The sequence below is a fragment of the Giraffa tippelskirchi genome, chromosome 12, assembly GCF_054371585.1.
Source record: "Giraffa tippelskirchi isolate mGirTip1 chromosome 12, T2T-mGirTip1v1.2.pri, whole genome shotgun sequence".
Classification (NCBI taxonomy): domain Eukaryota; kingdom Metazoa; phylum Chordata; class Mammalia; order Artiodactyla; family Giraffidae; genus Giraffa; species Giraffa tippelskirchi.
In genome coordinates this window covers 3,112,527-3,134,285 of record NC_137286.1, presented here as the reverse complement: position 1 = coordinate 3,134,285, position 21,759 = coordinate 3,112,527, and the positions used below count along the sequence as shown (strand labels likewise).

The following is a 21,759-nucleotide window of genomic DNA, read 5'->3' as shown; positions in this document are numbered from 1 at the left end:
GGCCAGCGGAAGGCAGCTGGGGGACAGAGCTGGAGGAACATGGTGAGGGATTGCTGTAGCGGGAGGGAGAGAGATCAGATGGATGCTGGATTTCAGCTTTAATCATTTCAATCAGCTGTCTGCCGCCTGCTGTAGAATTACGGTCGTTCTTAGTGGTGCTTGGCAGGTGAGTCCTGTAGTCCCTTCTCACACACTTGAAGTGGCTTTTGGTTGTATGATCACTGATTGTGCCAAGGAGATGGCCCAGGGACCCTGACCTTCGGTATTATCCTCTGACGTCTCCTAAGCCACCTCCAACAAACATGTCGTGTGCATTAGAACAGTGTGCCTGCCCTGCAGGTACAGCCTTGAGGCAAATCCTTTGCCCCCTTCTAACCAGACTGCAGTTTCCAGGCCCCTTCCGTGTGGAGAATTTGGAGCTCTCAGCAAATGGTGTCAATTCAGGTGAATGAGTTTTTGAAATCTAAATGTCATAATTTGACAGAGCTCCTTTGAGGGAAAAGGCTTTAAAGGAGGAAATAATATTCGCTGACATTTGTGAAGTGCTCAGTACTTCTGCCTGCTTCCTTGGAGACCTCATTGGCTAGAGCAGAAATTAAAACACTGGGAAAATTTCGGTTTTTGAGTCTACTGTGGTCTCCGTAGTGTTTTAAGTATAGTCATTAAAAATCTTACTCTAGGGGAATATTTAATGACATGGCAAATGCTCATGATTTGTTAAGTAAAACTCTGTGTTTGTCTATACACATTTATAACGTAGCATATCTCTGATGGGATTATGAGTGGCATTTATTTCATTCTTTGTACTTTCCTATATTTCCACATTTTTTGAGAGTGAACGTTTATTTTTTATTTATTTCTTGTTTGGGGCTGGGCTGGGTCTTCACTGCGGCACGAGGGCTTCTCTGATTGTGGCGCTGGCTTAGTTGTCCTGTGGCCTCTGGGGTCTTCGCTCGCCAACCAGGGATCAACCCATGTCCTCTGCACTGCACGGAGGATTCTTAACCACCGGATCACTGGAGAAGTGCCGATAGAGGACATTTATAACTTGTCAAAAATAACGTTTTATTTTAGAAGCGCCATGTAAACTAGGGCGCGTCCGCACGCATACACGTGTGAAGGAAGCACAGCTTTTCCTGCTCCTGCGCTGCCCTTCCCTTGGAGACGGAGAGGACACTGTGGAAATGAGAACCGTGTTTCTCACCGGTGAAGTGGAGATAACAGCGGTCAGTGGTGCCTTACCTCCTGAGGTGTTTTGTGAGGATTTAATGAGTTCCTGTGCTGAAATAGTTTCCATTTAGTAGTTATGTTTACTGTTACCATTACTGCTATTTGCACTGTTATTTTGGCTTTTATGCCCCGCATCCTTATAGTGGTCTGCATGCTTTCCCAAGGTGACTGACCGTGGCTGTTCTCTCTAGAGTTTGCCTGATAACCACTTCATTTTCACTTGATTTTGGGGTCAATGTGGGTCTTGCCCACCTCTCTGGAGTACTTACACAAATCGAGGATTGGGGAGCATGTGCATTGCTTAGCCAAGACAGCATTGCCCTTACAGAGTTGTCAGCTTATGAATGACGCTGCTGTACGGACAGGATCAACATTCATTGTCAAAGTTTCTGTTGTAGTAGCCCCTTGCCTGAACAACAACAAAGCTGCTGAATCTGTGTGACGCCAGGCACGTTTCTGAACCTCCCCGAGTGCCCCAGCTTCTGCTCACAGAGGGCGCGTTACTGCTCTTCGCCGCCACTTGTGCTGTGCTTAGCCGCCTAGTCGTTTCCGACTCTGACCCCACGAATGGTAGCACGCCAGCCTCTGTCCATGGGGACTCTCCAGACAAGAATACTGGGGTGGGTTGCCTTGCCCTCCTCCAGCGAATCTTCCCAACCCAGGGATCGAACTCAGGTCTCCTGCACTGCAGGTGGATTACCGTCTGAGCCACCAGGAAAGCTGAAGAATACTGGAATGGGTAGGGTAGCCTATCCCTTCTCTAGGTAAGCGTCCTGACCCAGGAATCGAACCAGGGCCTCCTGCATTCTCGGCAGATTCTTAACCAGCTGAGCTACCAGGGAGGCCCTTCATCATCACAGAGGGACGTTATTGTTTACTTATAGCAACAGTGCTTGTAAGTTACCCTGCCTCCTTCACTGTATGTCTTGTCTATTGTGACTATCAAATGAAATAGGGATTTGAAAATGCCCTACAGATCTAGAGGATTTTTATTCCAGCGTGGAACTGGGGCCATTCTGGAGAAAAAATGAGATTGCTTCTTTTCCATTCTTGCATTCATTCCTCCCTTGCAAATTTTCCTTTTTCATAACTCATTCATTTATTCAGTAAATACTTGGTGCCTCTGATGTGCCTGAACCTTTTCTAGGTGCTAGGGGCTAGAAGGGTGAGTGAGGTGGATGTGTGGGCTCTGCTTTTGGGGGGGGCTTACACCAGTGAGGGGTCAGGCAGGGAAGGCCGTCAACAGGAGAGGAAGAGAGTGTGTGGAGAAAGTGACGCGGGGTGGGGGTGTGACGGAGAGTCCTTTGGAAAGGGGTCGGGACTGCTCAGCTGGTAAAGAATCCACCTGCAGTGTGGGAGAGTCCAGTTCGATTCCTGGGTCGGAAAGATCCTCTGGAGAACGGATAGGCTACCCAATCCAGTGTTCTTGGGCTTCCCTTGTGGCTCGGCTGGTAAAGAATCTGCCCGCAATGTGGTAGACCTGGGTTCGATCCCTGGGTTGGGAAGACCCCCTGGAGAAGGGAAAGGCTACCCACTCCAGTGTTCTGGCCTGGAGAATTCCATGGACTGTATAGTCCATGGGGTCGCAAAGAGTCAGACACGACTTAGGAGCTTTGACTTGCAGGACTCGAAGGGCAAAAATGCATAGATTCAGGTCTTGTCCACAGGCCTTGGACAAGTCCTGTGGTCCTCTGGCCCTTGGTAGCTCATGTAAAAGTTTTTAGGTTAAGGATTTAATGGATGAGTGAGCGCTTCATAAATTATGACACACTGTGTGATGATTGAGCAGCTTTATTGAGGGAAGCTTTTTTTAAAAAATTCTCTCTTTATGGCTGTGCTGGGTCTTGCTGCTGGACAGGCTGTTCTCTAAGTTGCAGCGAGCAGGGGCCGCCTTCTCGCTGTGGTGTGCGGGCTTCTCACCACTGTGGCTTCTCCTGCTGCCAGAGCCCTGACTCTAGGCCGTGTGGGCTCAGTAGTGGTGGATCCCGGGCCCTAGAGCCCAGGCTCAGGAGTCGTGGCGATGGGGCTTAGTTGCTCTGTGGCATGTGGGGTCTTCCCGGATCAGGGATTGACAGGCAGATTTGTTACCACTGAGCCCCTGGAGAAGTCCAAGGGAAGCTTTGAATCCCCTTTTCTGAGGGGTGTGGGTGTCAGGGTGACACAGGGGAGGCGCCGTGTGTCTGGGGGGCTGTGGGCGTTTCTCCCCCCCCCACCGTGCTCCCCCGTCTGGACGGGTCCCCTGCTCTCCTTGTGCCGTGTCTTTCCTGTTTCTTTCACACTTTATGATTATTATTGATTTTTTTGGCCGCATGGCCTTTGGGATCTTATTTTCCTGACCAGGGATCGAACCCGTGCCCCGTGGGGGGAAGCGCAGAGTCCTAACCACTGGGCTGCCAAGGAATCCCTCCTTTCCATGTTCTGTGCTCCCTGGTGGGCTTCAGAGTTTCGAGTGTTTTCAGAGCAGCTTTCTCCACACGCGAGGCCACCCTAGCGCTCTCCTCCTTCTCCCTGAGACCCACAGGTTAGCATCAGTCATATCTGGTTTTGTGTCTTTTCAGGTTCTTTTGCCTCCCTGACTAGATCATAAGCTACTAGAGATTCAGAACTATCTTTAATATTCTTCCCACCCTTCTCCACCATTTATCACAATATAAATTACAGGGGGCAGAAAATATTGAAGTGGGTTTCGAGTTGTGATTGTATTCGTTTATCTATTTACGACTGCGCTGGGTCTCCGTTCCGCTGTGCGGGCTCCCTCCGCTTGCAGTGAGCGGTGACTGCTCTGTAATTGTGCACGGGCCTCTCATCACCGAAGGTTCCCCTGCTGTGGAGCACGGACTTTATAGCGTGCGGGCTCAGAGTTGTGGTTTGAGGGCTCCCAAGCGCAGACTCAGCACTTGTGGTGCATGGGCATGTGGGATCTTCCAGAACGAGGGATCGAACCCGTGTCCCCTGCACTGGCAGGCATGTTCTCACCCATTGCACCACCAGGGAAATCCTCAAAAGTAATCTTAACGACACTTAGTTTACTTTCCCTGTGTAATTAAGCTCTGACTATAATTTATACCCACCTGAAAGTTCCTCATTCCCACTGTGAAACCTGAGTTGTCTTTGCATGACTAGACATCAGATGCGTTATAATGCCTTGTTCTTCAGCCCCAGGTTTCCCCAGATGCCAGTTAAAATCCCTCGTCCTGCCTGAAGATCGCTGGTGGAGACCTTGGCCATGGCGTCTGTGTCGGAGCCTGTTACCTTCAGAGAGTTCTGCCCTCTGTACTATCTGCTCAATGCCATCCCCACGAAGATCCAGAAGGGGTTCCGCTCCCTGGTGGTCTACCTCACGGCCCTCGACACCAACGGGGACTACATTGCCGTGGGCAGCAGCATCGGCATGCTCTACCTGTACTGCCGGCACCACGACCAGATGAAGAAGTACAACTTCGAGGTGGGTGCTGCTTGTCTCCCACTGAGCGTGCGGGGCCCTGGCTGATGTGTAACATGCCTGTGAGTCCCAGGATGGGGCGGGGTGGTTACTTCTGAGTTGCTAAAGTATGGCCTGAGTGTCCTACCCGAAGAGTACCTTACAGCCATCTTTCAGGTGGAGTGCAACTAAAAGTGTGATGTTTTAACTTGTTTTACTTGCCTCCAAAAATCCAGCATTACTTTAAAAGAGAACATTATAGTGTTTAACACTTAATGGATAAACTTTGAAAATAGGCACAATTTTCTAAGTGTTTTTTTTTCTTCTTCTTTTTTACAAATTTTTTGGCCATACCGTGTAGCATGCGGGATCTGACTCGGGTTCCCTACAGTGGGAGCACAGAGTCTTAACCACTGGATCACCAGAGAAGTCTCTCAAAGTGTTTTCTGAGTGTTTTCTCAGACTACTTTGACTGACTGGCTCTCAAATAATCTCTAGGTATTCTGGCAAAATTATTAAGAGAAATGGATCAGGATCAGTGTTGGCTAGGTGCTAGAACATGTACATCTTAAATGAGGACACTTCTGTAGCGCCCTGCTGTTGGGGTCCTGACCGGCCTCTGTTCTGGGTTGTTGATTCAAGCATCTCTGTGTATTGTAGATGTTGGGGATGGACCATCACCGTACTCACCTGTTTTGTTAGTACCTGTGATGTATAAGAACATGGGTTTTGTGAGAGACTCAAGGGTGACTGAGTTGTAGCTCCTGCCACGTGGGGCTCTACGCTGTGGTTAGTGGACTTTTACAGACTAAGACAAGGCTTTTGTATTTAAGAGAAGTATTTACAAATATCTATATTTTAATCAGTATCGACTTATTAAAGTTTAATTTATAAAGTTGGTTTTTCTTAAGCCTCTGCAGTCAATTAAAATAACACAAATGGTTAGCATCCATATAGTACTTACTGTGTGCCAGGCATTATTCTAAACCCTTTACATATATTAACTCATTTTATCCTCACAAAACTCTATGAGGTAGATGTTGTTTTGTCATCTCCATTTTATCAGGGAGACAACTGAGGCTCAGAGAGGTTGAGTGACTTGCGAGATAGTCAGAAAGTGGTGACACCATGGTCTGAACTTGGGCAGATTGGCTCCTGAGTTTATATTTATATTTTTTGTATGAAGAGTAAAACTATTGCTATTTCTTTTCTTGATTAATAGGGCATGGGTTTGATTGAACTAATTCCCCAAACATTTAAGACCATTACATAATTAATCTTTTAAAACTGTGGCTATGAACTGTTGTTTTTATTCAGTTGCTCAGTCATGTCTGACTCTTTGTGACCCCATGGGCCGCAGCACCCCAGGCTTCCCTGTCCTTCACTGTCTCCCAGAACTTGCTCAAACTCATGTCCATTGAGTCGGTGATCCCATCCAACCAGCTCATCCTCTGTCGTCCCCTTCTCCTCCTGTCCTCAGTCTTTCCCAGCATCAGGGTCTTTTCCAATGAGTCAGTTCTTTGCATCTGGTGGCCAAAGTATTGGAGCTTCAGCTTCAACTCAGTCCTTCCAATGAATATTCAGGGTTGGTTTCCTTTAGGATTGACTGGTTTGATTTTGTTGCTGTCCAGTGGTTATGAATTGATCTGAAATCTCTCAAATAGTTTAGCACTAAACAAGGAAAACTTAATGACTCCAGCAGTGACCGCCCCCTGCACAGGACAGACCAAAGAAATCCATGCCCAGACAGATCCTAATCAAACATCTAAAAACTCAAGACAGAGAGAAATCTTAAAAGTAGCCAGAGAAAATGACACATTACTTGTAGGGGACAATGACTTGAATGATGGGAAATCTCTCATCAGAAACTGTGGAGGCTAGAAGATGTTGGTACACCATGTATAAAGTATTGAAAGAAAAGAATTGTCAGCTCAGAATTTTTATCCAGCAAAAATATCTATTAGGAAAGAAGGTGAAATAAAAATGTTCTCAGATGCAGGAAAACTTAGGGGATTCATTGCCAGCACACTGGCTCTAAATAATTGCTTCAGGAAGTTCTTTAGACAAATGATAATTGATAGTAGAAGGAAACTTGGAACATCGGTAATGAAAGGATAATAATAGTAAATACACTAGGCTGTTTCCTTCCTCTTGAGTTTTTTTAAAATATATTTGACAGAAAAAATTATATCATTGTCTGATCAAGTTTTCCATTTATATGCATGGAGTAATATATAAAAAAAATTATAATGTAAGAGGGGAGAGTAAGGGACCCATAGGGTAGTAGGGTTTCTTCATTCTACTTGAAGAGGTTAAATGCTGAATCTAAATAGATTTTGAAAAGTTGTGTGTGTATATGCATGCACGTGTGTGTATTTGTATATCTCCCACGTTTGATATGGTCGTCCTTAGAGCAGCCACTTAAAACCCCTGTACAGCGTGGTATAGTAAAAAATTACTATAGACATACCAAAATAGAATGTTAAATATATTGAGACAGTTCTCAGAAAATCAAGAAAGGTTAAACAGAAGAAAGAAAAACAGGAGTAATGAAAAACAAATAAAATCATAGACTTAAAACATGCCAATAATTATATTAAATGAAAATGATCCATACACATCAATTAAAAAAATTATTGGGATGGAGAAAAAACTCATAAACAACTATTTGTTGTTTATAAGAAACTCATTCAAATATAACCACATGTCAATAGATAAAAAGTAAAAGGATGAAAAAATATACCATGTAAATGCTTCTCAAGAGAAAGTTGAGGGCTTCCCTGGTGGCTCAGTGGTAAAGAATCCACCTGCCAGTGCAGGAGACACAAGTTCGATCCCTGGCCCAGGAACATTGCACATGCCTGTGTGACAGCTCCTGAGCCTGCGCCCTAGAGCCCTCAGTGCCACCACAGCTGCCGAAGCCCGCATGCCCTGGAGCCCATGCTCCACAACAAGAGAACCGCTGTAATAAAAAGCCCTTGCTCCACAAATGCAGAGTGGCCCCCACTCACTGAGACTGGAGAAAAGCCCACACAGCAACAAAGACCCAGCACAGCCAAACATAAACAAGTGAAAGTATTAAAGAATGCTGAGTGGCTATATTAATATCAAGATAGTCCTCTGAGCAAGGAAATAACCAGAGAGACGGTATTTAATGACAGAAGCGTCAGTTGAGGGAGAAGGCACAGTGGTCCTAAATGTGTATCGTGCTCCTTAACAACAGGGCTTCATGACATATGAAGCAACAACTGACATAGCTGAAAGAAGAAGTTGAAAAATCTGCAATTCTAGTTGGAGATGTCAACACCCCACTGTCAGTATAGTAGCAGACAGAAAATCAGTGGGTGTGTGGCAGACCCGAGCAGCCCCGTCCACCTCTGTGATCTAAGTGATGTTTACAGAACCCTCCACCCAACAGCAGCTCAGAGCACATTCTTTACAGGTGGACGTGGAACAGTCACCAGGACAGACTGTATTCTTGCTCGTAAAACACTCCTCAATAAATTTAAATTGGAGCAGACTTTACATAAAGCCACAGACCTTCAATTTGTAAAATAACACTGTATCCGTGAAGCACAATAAAATGAGGCATGCCTGTAACTATTTTAAAAATTTCAGCCAGCAAACTAAAAGAAACTTAAGGAAGCGTGAGTTTAGTACTCCCCAGAGTGAAAGTATGAATTGCATCTGATGCCAGTTTCCTAGTTTTACTGGAACTAGTTTTCTGTTTATCAGATGAGCCCCGTGAACTCTGAGGGGGTGTGCCGTGTGAGGACAGCCTCTGCAGGGACGCGCAGAACTGGAGGAATCTGGTGCAAATGACTGGACCCAGGAAAGTAGAAGGGGACCTTGGGAAGTTCCATGCATAGGGCCATAAGAAAGCATATTTTACTGGGCCCAAATCCACGCTTAGCAGCTCTGAGTATCAAAAGTGTTTTTGAATACCCATTGGGTATAGAATATAAGCATATTGTGGAGAATCACAAAGGAATAAAATAAAACTTCTCGTTTTGGAGAAAACAGAGACTTTGGATTTAGACTATTAGGGTTTGAAAACAAAGTTAATTATCTGTATGTAAAACACCTAGGAAAGGATCTGGAGGGATACCTCCAAGCTATTCATCATGACGATAGAGGGGACTGAGAATGGGGGCAGGAAAAGAAGGGAAGTATCTTTCTTTTTTTTTACTTTAGTATTTTTTATTTTAAATATTATGGACTTATTAGAATTTGGACAATAAGTATATATTCATCTGTTACTTGTATAAACACAACAACATAAAGATTTGTTTTGAGCTTTGACTGTCAGTCATTAGTTGTGTGAGCTGAGGATGAATTAAATATTTATGTCATTGTTACTGTAATTTTCAGCTTCAGAGCTGGGAGTCTTAGAATCATTTGGTACAATCCCTGTGTTTTACAGCTAAAGAAACAGATTCCTGCCCCAAGCCACATAGCTGGTTGCCTAACCATTTTGCTGTCTTCCTATGTGAGAAGGCAGGGCTTCCACAAAAGTCTGGATTTAGAGGACAATAGAAACGGATCTATTAAGAGTTTCTTTGGCATTTCCTAGTGACAGTTGAGAGGTGCATCAGCTAGGTTTTTTGTTTGTTTGTTTTTAAATTTTTTTTAAATTTTGGCCACACTGAGACATACGGGCCCCAACCAGGGATCGAACCCATCCCCCCTGCAGTGGGAGCATGCAGCCTTAACCACCGGACCATGAGGAAGTCCCTCAACTAGTTGAGCGAATGTCTAAGATTTTACGGGAAGGTAAACAAAAATTAGTTTTGTTGTTGTTGTTGTTCAGTTGCCCAGTTGTGTCTGACTCTTTGTGACCCCACGGACTGTAGCACACCAGACCTCTGTGTCCCTCACCGTCTCCAGAAGTTTGCCCAAGTCCATGTCCATTGCATCAGTGATGCCATCCAACCATCTCATCCTCTGACGCCCTCTTCTCCTTCTGCCCTCAATCCTTCTCAGCGTCAGGGAATTTCCCAGTGAGTCAGCTGATGTCAGATGACCAAACTACTGGAGTTTCAATGTCAGCATCAGTCCTTCCAATGAGTATTCAGGCTTGATTTCCCTTAAGGTTGACTGGTTTGATCTCCTTGAAGTCCAAGGGACTCTTAGGAGTCTTCTCCAGCACCACAGTTCGAAGGCATCAGTTCTTGGTCACTCCACCTTCTTTACAGTCCAGCTCTCACAACTGTGTGTGACCACTGGGAAGACCATAGCCTTGACTATGCCGACCTTTGTTGGCAGAGTAATGTCTCTGCTTTTCAGCACACTGTCTAGGTTTGTCATAGCTTTCCTGCCAAGAAGCAAACATCTGATTTCATGGCTGCAGTCACCATCCAAAGTGATTTTAGAGCCCAAGAAGAGGAAATCTGTCACTACTTCCACCTTTACTCCCTCTATTTGCCATAAAGTAATGGGGCCGGATGCCATGATCTTAGTTTTTAATACTTAGTTTTAAGCTGGCTCATTCGCTTTCCTCATCCCTCTTCAAGAGGCTTTTTAGTTCCTCTTTGCTTTCTGCCTCAGTGGTAGAGGGAATGGCAAACCACCCCAGTATACTTGCCGTGAGAACCCATAACTGTATAAAAGGACAAAAATTAGTTTACCCTCTAATAAATCTATGTGTGGCATGCATGGGTGAAAGATTATGTTTTTAAATGAAATTATTTTCCAAAGAAGAAAGCAGATCTTTTATATGATGAAGTCTGATGTGTTTTCAAGAATAATGCTTTTAGAAACCTTTTTTCTTACACAAGTTGATGAGAGAGGGCAGATGGAGACACAGGAAATGCTTCCTTGCTACGTGCTAAAGCATGAAGGAAATGCTATGAGGAGCTAATAAATACAGAAGTGTTATAAACCTGTTGTTAAATATATGGGTGTGACATACATACGAAGAGACCAGAAAGCCAGAAAGATAAGTTGACCTGTGTTTCTGGTTTTTTGCTTTGAAATTAAATGTGTGATCTCTCCTTAGCACCTAGCACATTGTTAAATTTCATAGATTTGCCTTCAAAACTGTCTTTGCATTAAGCACAACAGTGCGAGTTCTCATTTCTGCAACTTTTCCATATTGATCTCCTGGTGAACTTATTCAATATGTATTTATTGAATATTTACCATGTGCCAGGCCCATTCGGAGAAGGCAATGGCACCCCACTCCAGTACTCTTGCCTGGAAAATCCCATGGACGGAGGAGCCTGGTAGGCTGTAGTCCATGGGGTCGCTAAGAGTCAGACATGACTGAGTGACTTCACTTTCACTTTTCCTGTTCATGCACTGGAGAAGGAAATGGCAACCCACTCCAGTGTTCTTGCCTGGAGAATCCCAGGGATGGCGGAGCCTGGTGGGCTGCCGTCTCTGGGGTCGCACAGAGTCGGACACGACTGAAGCGACTTAGCAGCAGCAGCAGCAGCAGCCAGGCCCATTTTAGGTTTGGAAACGCAATGGAGAGAACCCCAGCCAGGGAGCTTAGAGTCAATGCGGAGAGCAAAAAATGAGTACAAGAAGGCCACTTGGCCGGGTGGGGAGCAGTGCTAGGGGAAGGGGAACAGGGAGGGGAGTTGCCAGCAGGAGTGGCTGCTGACTGAGCGGGTGACAGGTGAACACAGACCTTGAGAGAGTGAACAGCTCACCGGGAGGAGGTACGGTGGGAGGAAGGGGAGCCCTGGGCATGGGAGGGAATGTTATGAATGGCTCATTGACTGATGCCTGTTGCATCTTTTAAAGTGATGCAGAAATGAGAGCTTTTGAATCACCATGTCAGCCAAAGGTATCTAATGCCTCCTGTGTCCTGATGGAAGTAATAACCCTTACATTTATTGCCAAGTAACAAGACTTATAAAGCTTTGGTGATTAAGACAGTGTGGTATTACTACAAAAATAGATAAAGGAGGTCATTGGAACAGACTAGAGAAGCCAGAAAATCCGCATCTATATGAACGCAAAGTGATAATACAAAGATTTTCTGGTAAATGGTGTCAGCAGTTGGACGTGAATATAGGGGTGGAAGTGAAACTTGACCCTTACCTTACTTTGTATGCTTATTTTGTCTTAGCACTTTAAAGGTGCTATACCATTGTCTTTTGACTGCTGAGACTTCTGCTCGAGGTCTAATTGTTTTCCTGTAGGTAATCTACCTTCTCTCTGTCCTTAAGGTCGTCCCTAATGATAGAGTCCCAGGCCCCTGGGACTTCCTTCAAGCCTAGTAGACCTTTCCTACTCCAATTTGCCTCAAGGAAATTGTTCCAGAAGAAGATGCCTTGGTTTAACTTTTAGATCATTAAAAAGTTGTATAAATATTGAAACTTTAAACTGCAGTTCTTTGCTAGTAAAAGAAGAATAGTGAGACATTTCTTATGAATTTAATGAGTTTATATCTTATTTGAGTCTTCTTAAACATTTCTAAGTTGTTCAGATCTGTTGGTTACTTGATGTGCTAGCAATTTCTACTGAAGGTGCAGCTTTGACACACCAAAAGCAGCTCATAAAGAAAGCCTTGTCAGACTTCACAGCTTCCTTGAGCGTGCTCATAAAGAACACTTGTTCCCTGATGTTTTTTGCTTTGTGTATAAAGGGAAAAGTGCCTGCCAAGGAGCCTAAGAAACTTGGCTGAGACCTATTGGTGAAGTGACTGTCCAGAAAATCACTGCTGGCTTCTTGCAAATCAGAGGTTTTCTCTTGAGCTGACTGCTGGATCTCTGTTTGAGTAAGTGAAGTTGCCACTTGGAGGCAACAAGAAGCGTCCCCACCCCGCTGCCTGGAGGCTGGAAAGGAGGGAGATAGAAGAGTTAAACACATCATAGGTTAGCTCCTCGGAGGACAGTCTCCTTAAAGAGACAGAAGAGTGGCTCCCAGGCCAGAGCAGGACAGGGCTGCTTTCATTTCAGAAGGAAGAGTCCATGACAGAGGAGAGGGCAGGGAGGCTGCTGTGTAACTTCGAGAAACTAAACGTTGGCCGGAACCGGGCTTTGCTGCAGGTGGGGGTAGCCATTCCCTGAGGGCTGTGATGCCCTTGGTGTGGCTGGCAGTGAGGCTTACTGAGGTTTCATGAGATGTTGCCCCATGCTTGCTGAGCAGCTTTTGAACTAGAACTTGCTGCCCACCTACATCGGCCAGTGGGGGCAGAGTGCGGGTTGTCCCTATGTGAACCTTCTGGTTTGCGCAAGCATTCATTCACTGTAAAATAATCATACATTGGCTTTGGGGTTCAGCTTCTTGTGAGTTGGATGATCACAAGATAACCCTCCTGGGCTGATGAACAGCAGGACACTAAACGGATTGAATACCTGGATCAGGAAGCTGGAGGGTGCCCATTCACGATCCTTTGGGTGCCCATTCACCAGTGTGGATCTGTGTCTTAGGCACTTCTAGACACTCCTGTGTGTAAACACACAAGCATGAACACTCTGAATAAGAGCATGGGAGTGATGGATCCCAGTTCCACAGTAGTGGTCTGGTGGAGCGAGGTGTGCAGTCGGGTGGAGAGGGGGTGCGGGGCACAGAGGGCTTCGGAGGGGCTCTTGGTGTCCCCTTTCCCAGGGTGGGTGGGGACTCCACAGTGCTCACCCTGTGATGGCTCTTCTGGCTGTTTATGTGGTCATGTGCGTCAGTTCAGTGCAGTCGCTCAGTCGTGTCTGACTGACTCCCTGTGACCCGATGGACTGCAGCACACCAGGCTTCCCTGCCCATTACCAACCCCTGGAGCTTGCTCAAACTCATGTCCATCGAGTCAGTGATGCCATCCAGCCATCTCATCCTCTGTCGTCCCCTTCTCCTCCTGCCTGATTCAGTCTTTCCCAGCATCAGGGAAATGAGTCAGTTCTTCGCATCAGGTGGGCAAAGTATTGGAGCTTCAGCTTCAGCATCAGTCCTTCCAATGAATATTCAGGACTGAATATTTGATCTCCTTTCAGTCCAAGGGACTCTCAAGAGTCTTCTCCAGGACCCCAATTCAAAAGCATAAATTCTTTGGTGCTCAGCGTTCTTTATGGCCCAACTGTCACATCCATACATGACTACTGGAAAAACCATAGCTTTGACTAGACGGACCTTTATCAGCAAAGTAATGTCTCTGCTTTTTAATGTGCTGTCTAGGTTGCTCATAACTTTTCTTCCAAGGAGCAAGCGTCTTTTAATTTCATGGCTGCAGTCACCATCTGCAGTGATTTTGGAGCCTAAGAAAATAAAGTCTGTCACTGTTTCCATTGTTTCCCCACCTATTTGCCATGAACTGAGGGGACCACTAGAGAAGGGAGTGGCAAACCACTTCAGTATTCTTGCCTTGAGAACCCCATTAACAGTATGAAAAGGCAAAAAGATAGGACACTGAAAGATGAACTCCCCAGGTCGGTAGGTGCCCAATATGCTACTGGAGATCAGTGGAGAACTAACTCCAGAAAGAATGAAGAGATGGAGCCAAAGCAAAAACAACACCCAGGTGTGGATGGGACTGGTGATGAAAGTAAAGTCCGATGCTGTAAAGAGCAATATTGCATAGGAACCTGGAATGTTAAGTCCATGAATCAAGGTAAATTGGAAGTGGTCAAACAGGAGATGGCAAGAGTGAATGTCGACATTTTAGGAATCAGCAAACTAAAATGGACTAGAATGGGTGAATTTAACTCAGAAGACCATTACATCTACTACTGTGGGCAAGAATCCCTTAGAAGAAATGGAGTAACCGTCATAGTGAACAAGAGTCCGAAATGCAGTACTTGGATGCGATCTCAAAAATGACAGAATAATCTCTGTTCATTTCCAAGGCAAACCATTCAGTATCACGGTAATCTAAGTCTATGCCCTGACCAGTAATGCAGAAGAAGTTGAAGTTGAACCGTTCTATGAAGACCTACAAGGCCTTCTAGAACTAATACCCCCAAAAAGATGTCCTTTTCATTATAGGGGACTGGAATGCAAAAGTAGGAAGTCAAGAAATACCTGGAGTAACAGGCAGATTTGGCCTTGGAGTACAGAATGAAGCAGGGCAAAGGCTCTAGATATTTGCCAAGAGAACGCACTGGTCACAGCAAACACCCTCTTCCAACAACGCAAGAGAAGACTGTACACATGGACATCACCAAGATGGTCAATACTGAAATCAATGGAATTGATTATATTCTTTGCAGCTGAAGATGGAGAAGCTCTATACAGTCAGCAAAAACAAGACTGGGAGCTGACTGTGGCTCAGATCATAAACTCCTTATTGTCAAATTCAGACTTAAATTGAAGAAAGTAGGGAAAACCACTAGACCATTCAGGTATGACCTAGATCAAATCCCTTACGATTATACAGTAGAAATGAAAAATAGATTCAAGAGATTAGATCTGAAAAACAGAGTGCCTGAAGAACTATGGACGGAGGTTCGTGACATTGTACAGGAGGCAGGAATCAAGACCATCCCCAATAAAAAGAAATGCAAAAAGGCGAAATGGTTGTCTGAGGAGGCCTTACAAATAGCTGAGAAAAGAAGAGAAGTGAAAGGCAAAGGAGAAAAGGAAAGATGTACCCATCTGAATGCAGAGTTCCAAAGAATAGCAAAGAGAGATAAGAAAGCCTTCTTCAGTGATCACTGCAAAGAAATAGAGGAAAACAGTAGAATGGGAAAGACTAGAGATCTCTTCAAGAAAATTAGAGATACCAAAGGAGCATTTCATGCAAAGATGGGCTCAATAAAGGACAGAAATGGTATGGACCTAAGAGAAGCAGAAGATATTAAGAAGAGGTGGCAAAAATACACGGAAGAACTATACAGAAAAGGTCTTCACGACCCAGGTAATCACAATGATATGATCACTCACCTAGAGCCAGACATCCTGGAATGCGAAGTCAAGTGGGCCTTAGGAAGCATCACTCTGAACAAAGCTAGTGGAGGTGATGGAATTCCAGCTGAGCTATTTCAAATCCTAAAAGATGATGGTGTGAAAGTGTTGCACTCGATATGCCAACAAATTTGGAAAATTCAGCAGTGGCCACAGGACTGGGAAAGGTCAGTTTTCATTCCAATTCCAAAGAAAGGCAATGCCAAAGAATGCTCAAACTACCACACAATTGCACTCATCTCACACGCTAGTAAAGTAATTCTCAAAATTCTCCAAGCCAGGCTTCAGCAATATGTGAACCGTGAACTTCCAGATGTTCAAGCTCATTTTAGAAAAGGCAGAGGAACCAGAGATCAAATTGCCAACATCCATTGGATCATCAAAAAACCAAGGGAGTTCCAGAAAAACCTCTACTTCTGCTTTATTGACTACGCTAAAGCCTTTGACTGTGTGGATCACAATAAACTGTGGAAAATTCTTCAAGAGATGGGCATACCAGACCACTTGACCTGCCTCTTGAGAAATCTTTATGCAGGTCAGGAAGCAACAGTTAGAACTGGACGTGAAACAACTGACTGGTTCCAAATAGGGAAAGGGGTACATCAAGGCTGTATATTGTCACCCTGCTTATTTAACTTATATGCAGAGTACATCATGAGAAACTCTGTGCTGGATGAAGCAGAAGCTGGAATCAAGATTGCTGGGAGAAATATCAATAACCTCAGATATGCAGATGACACCACCCTTATGGCAGAAAGCTAACAAGAACTAAAGAGCCTCTTGATGAAAGTGAAAAAGGTGGGTGAAAAAGTTGACCTAAAACTCAACATTCAGAAAACTAAGAAAATGGCATCTGGTTCCATCACTTCATGGCAAATAGATGGGGAAACAGTGGAAACAGTGTCACACTTTATATTTTGGGGCTCCAGAATCACTGCAGATGGTGACTGCAGCCATGAGATTAAAAGATGCTTGCTCCTTGGAAGAAAAGTTATGACCAACCTAGACGGCATATTAAAAAGCAGAGACATTAAATGTCTGTCTAGTCAAGGCTATGGTTTTTCCAGTAGTCACATATGGATGTGAGAGTTGGACTATAAAGAAAGCTGAGTGCCGAAGAATTGATGCTTTTGAACTGTGGTGTTGGAGAAGACTCTTGAGAGTCCCTTGGACTGCAAGGAGATTCAACTAGTCCATTCTTAAGGAAACCAGTCCTGAATATTCATTGGAAGGACTGATGCTGAAGCTGAAAGTCCAATACTTTAGTCACCTGATGTTAAGAACTGACTCATTGGAAAAGACCCTGATGCTGGGAAAGATTGAAGGCAGGAGAAGGGGAGAACAGAGGATGAGATGGTTGGATGGCATCACTGACTCAGTGAACATGAGTTTGAGTAAACTCTGGGAGTTGGTGATGGACAGGGAAGCCTGGCATTGCTGCAGTCCATGGGGTCGCAAAGAGTCGGACACGACTAAGCGACAACTGAACTGAACTGATGGGATCGAATGCCATGATCTTAGTTTTTTGAATGTTGAGTTTTAAGCCAACTTTTTTATTCTCCTTTTTCACTTTCATCAAGAGGCTCTTTAGTTCTTCTTTGCTTTCTGCCATAAGGGTGGTGTCATGTATATAGTTTTGTATTTATGATCGTATTTCACTGTTTTAAAAAATGAAAAATAACCATGCCACAAGATACTTGATGTGCAGCTGACTGCACCCTGAAGGCAGCAAGCTTGCCGGCACTCCCCTCTCCTGTGCCTGTCAGAGCTGGCCACGTCCTTCCTGTGACCCACGTGTGTGTTGATGCTGACAGTCCTTGGCTGCTTTATTTCTATTGTTCATATTTAGTTATTTGCCTCTTTTCTCTGACATATGAATATCTCCTCTTTTTGAGGTTTTATTGTTTCATTACAAGATATGTATGTGTATATTTCTTTTCATGAATCTTGTTCAAGGCTTGTGTTCCCGAGGATACAGGCCTTTCCTTAGTTTTGGATAATTTTTAGCCTTTATCTCTGAAGACATTGCCTTCTCGTATCCTATTTTCTTTTCTTCTGGAACCCCAAGTAGATGCAGGTTGGGCTTTCGTGTTCTATCCTCTGTGACTCTCAACTTCTCTTTCTTAATATCTTTGCTGCACAGACCTGTCATCTAATTCAGTGGTTTTTCTTTCGGCTGTGACTCATCTGCTGTTTAATCTGCCACTGAGATTTTAAATTCTTTTGATTCTTTTTCATATATATTTAACTATTTCTGATAGTGATTTGCTCTTATGTTGCAATTTCCTTTATATTCCTTGAAAATTTTAAAACCTTTTTTGTTATTGAAGTATAGTTGATTTATCATGTTTCATGTGTATAGCAAAGTGATTCAGTTACATACTCTTTTTCAGATTCTTTTTCACTGTAGGTTATTACAAGGTATTGAATATAGTTCCCTGTGCTGTACAGTAGGTCATTGTTTTTTATTTTATATGTAGTAGCATATATCTGCTAATCCTAAATTTCCAGTTTATCCTTCCCCTTAAGCATATTTCCATTATGGTTCTGGTTCTTTTCAGTCTACATGAAATTACTTGCGTTGGGGTGAGGGGTTGTCCAGTTCTGTTAGTGCTTTTTCAGTTAAGTCCTCTTCATGGGCCTGTTTCCCTGTGGTCATCTCTAATTGTGAGCTGTGTGACTGATCCTAACACGTGTGAATCCTGAGGGGGCCTGGGCTGAGACTGAGTCCCCAGAGGTGGGGTTTATGGTCACTCTGCCAGGCCCCTTGAAGTGTTACAGACAAGGAAGCATGTCAGATAAACTGCCTGCATGGAGCTTCTTTTGAGTGGGAAGGGAGAGTAACTTCAAACCCCGGTGCTGGATGGGGCAGGTTTGTGATTACAGATCCTTAGGAACCATTCTTTTTATTCACTTCAGTCAGTGCCTGAGATAGAAGACTGAGTTCCTTGTCAGCTCCGTTTGCCAGCAAATTGATTTTTCCCTAGTTTACACTCTCACTGAGCGTTAGGTCTTCATGGGTTCTGGCTTTACGGGGAGGTCAGGTCCAGCTCCCCACCTCATCTGGCCCGAAGCCTTGTCCTCGTTAACCCTGCTCACTGAGAAAATCCCAGGTCTGGGTGTTGGCCAGATCACTGGATAGCCTATGGCTTCAGGGCTGGCTTATGTTCTGGTTTGACAGGACTCTCTGGTTTCAGCTCTTATAGATCTTCTTTACTTTATTAGAGGTCTGCTGCGTGTTTAAAAAGTGTTTTATGTATCTTATTCAGCATTTCTAGGTGTTTGGAGGGGAATGTTTTTCAGAACAGCTAGAGTATTATCCTGTCAGAAGTTAAAACTTCATATTTTGTTTCTATCTGAAGTATAGTTGGGTATGATAGTCTGATTCTTTGGATGTTTTGGTTCTTATGTCAGGAATGATGACATTATTAGTAATCACATTAAAGAATGTTAAGTCAGGCTTGGTATATTGGTTTATTAAAAGCATGTTTACAAGCATTGCAGTTTCCAGCCCATCTGCACGATGATTTTTACTTTGAAGCCATTCATTCAGAAAAATTACACAGCTGTTTTGATTTTGTGCTATGACATGGCAAGATCTCCAATAAGCGATTTTGATTCCTGATGGAGTAGCAGTTTTTGTGATTACAGATTCCCAGAAAAAATACTCTTTTTTTTTTTGGCCACGCCATGCAACATGCAAGATCTTAGTTCCCCAAACAAGGATCAGACCTGCACGCCCTGCAGTGGAAATGCAGTCTTAACCACCAGACTACCAGGGAGGCCCCGTTGGCGTGTCAGACGATGCCCATCTAAGGCGTGTTGTGTCCCTTCCTTGCCTGCGAGCGGAGGTGGAGCCATCCCACAGTCCCTGCCCTCCGCTCACCGTCCTCCTCCTCCTTGGCCGACCCCGCCTCCCATGTCCACAGCTGTGGGCCTCTGCTAGAGCCCCGAGGCAGAGCAGGGCCTGGCTCTGCAGAGTCACACTCAGGCAGAGTCCTGACTCGGTTCTCCCGGGCTGTGTGACCTGAGACCAGTCTCACAGCCTTGGTATCATGAGGATAGCTCCAGCTCCTGCACTCTTGGTGGTCTGAGGATCCCAGGAGGTAACGCCTGTGCGGGGCCAGCCCGGTGGCCTGGCACAGGACACGTGCTACCGAGAGGCGCTGTCCTCACTGCGCTGTCCCTCGCCGCTGCCATCATCCTGACCAGGCCTCACACTCATCTTTCCTCCCCAGGGTTCACCGCCCTGGTGCCTGTTGAGTTGGCCACTTCTGTTGACTGGGCGCAAACTCGCTCTGCCTGAACTAGCGCAGAAAGCTCTCAGCTGGTCCTCCTGCCTGGGCTCCTGCCCTCCTCCTTCCAGCCTGTTCCAGAGGGCGTCCCAGTGAGACTGCAGACTGGAACACCTGCCAAAGCAGGTGTCTTCAAGGGTCCGCTTTTCCCTCCTGTTGCTTGGGATCTGGCCCCCTTGCCCCATGCCACGCTCTGGCACAGGCATGTTCACAGCCCATGCACGGGGCCCGAGAGTGAGCTCTGTCGTGACCACCTCCGCTCGCTGGGCTGGCTCTCTGTGCACAGCTCACTGCTGCAGCTCCACTCTGAGAGGTGGGGCCCGCGCCCTGCTGTGTGTTACCCCAGCCGCTGACTCGGTATCCTGAATGCTGGGGGAGCTCTCGGGTTTGACAGCTTGATTGCCATGTGAATTACTGCATCAAGGTTCAAAACGGCTTGTTGAACATCTTGCCATATGTCTTAGCAAGGTGGAAATGGTTGTGTAATTTTTCTGAATGAGTGGTTTCAAAATAAAAGACGATTATTCAGGTGCACTGGAAGCCTAAAGATCTGTATTCAGTGCTTGACGTGTGCTTTTTACTAAACCAATGTATTAAGCCTGAGTTAATGTTATTTAATATGATTATTGATCTAAGAATCCAGACACACCAGGAATCGGTTTATGAAGCACTCTCAGGGGTATCGTCTCATTGATCTTCCAGCACGCCTGTGTGGCAGGTACACACCATGGACGACAGTTGGTGGGCGGCCTGTCCACGCTGAGAGAGAAGGAAGCAGAGCTTGGGAGTGGGACAGCTTTTCTGGCTCCAGACTCCGGTTTCGGGGGGAACAACCTCTCTTGTCCAAGCTCCTTAGAACTCATGAGAAGAACTCAGTGGTTCACACTTTGTCATTTCAAAAATAAAAAACCTGGAAAGAAGAAGCTTTAATTATCTTTCTGAACTGTATACATTTTCAATCAGGAATACGTATAGGCTGCTGTGCAGTGAGGTCTTCCATTCCACTGGCAGGTACTGGTTCACAGTTTGAAAGCTGGCCCAGTGACAGGCCCATTTGATTTTAGAAGTTTGCTCTTTCAGGGGAAAACAGAGTCCATCACGGTGGTGAAGCTGCTGAGTTGCTTCGATGACCTGGTGGCTGCAGGCACAGCCTCTGGGAGGGTTGCAGTTTTTCAGCTTGTATCCTCGTTGCCAGGGAGAAATAAACAGGTAAGTGCCAACCATTTTAGCATTTCTTAATTGCTTGGCAAATTCCTCAAGTCCTTTAAAATGAGAAGTCCTCATCTGCCGAGAAAGTATTTGCTCTGAAAAGCCTACCTCTGTGCTCTTCATCGTCAGATAACATTTTTGTTGCCGATGGGACACTTGGTGAAAAGCACATATGGGTAATTTAAATTGCTTAACAGTCTCTGGCTCCTCTCCATCAGTTTTCAAGGTAAATAGACAGATGGATCCTTGTGCAGGGTTTTGCATGGAAAACAGCTTGGGAACACCAGGTCCTCCACAAAGCAGGAGGGGTTGAGTGCCACCTTGTCCACACAGCTCCATCTCACAGCTCACAGCTCACAGCTCTTTTCCTTTTTCTTGTGTGTATTTTTATCGTCTATTCATAGCTGCGGAGGTTTGACGTCACTGGCATTCACAAAAATAGCATAACAGCTCTGGCTTGGAGCCCCAATGGGATGAAACTGTTCTCTGGAGATGATAAAGGGAAAATCGTCTATTCTTCTCTGGATCTAGATCAGGTAAAATCATTTTCAGAAGTGTTGTTGGTCTGACACTTAGAGGAATCATCGCTGGTCAGTTTGTATTCTTGATCCTTGTCCCATTTCTTCTGGCTGCGCCGGTTAGCTGGTGGGATCTCAGTTCCCCAACCAGGGATTGAACAAAGGCCTCGTGAGTGAAAGCCTGGAATCCTAACCTCTAGGCCACCAGAAAACTCCCTGTTGTCCCTTTCTATTCTCAGTTGTT

General features: G+C 45.1%; 1 protein-coding gene across 19 annotated transcripts in view; it reads left to right on the top strand.

Moving 5' to 3' along the window:
- The window catches only part of TECPR2 (tectonin beta-propeller repeat containing 2), a 99,888-nt gene that overhangs the window by 9,382 nt on the left and 68,747 nt on the right, over positions 1-21,759 (top strand). For 12 of the 19 annotated variants that reach the window (XM_081548723.1, XM_081548720.1, XM_081548722.1 and 9 more), the window contains exons 2-4: positions 4,387-4,675; positions 20,869-20,997; positions 21,402-21,533. In XM_081548723.1, the coding sequence (XP_081404849.1) occupies positions 4,457-4,675; positions 20,869-20,997; positions 21,402-21,533 (480 nt within the window). In that variant the 5' untranslated portion in view covers positions 4,387-4,456. Of the gene's footprint in view, positions 1-4,386; positions 4,676-8,386; positions 8,488-20,868; positions 20,998-21,401; positions 21,534-21,759 lie in introns of all 19 variants that reach the window. The other 7 variants (XM_081548729.1, XM_081548728.1, XM_081548727.1 and 4 more) reach the window with 3 other exon arrangements.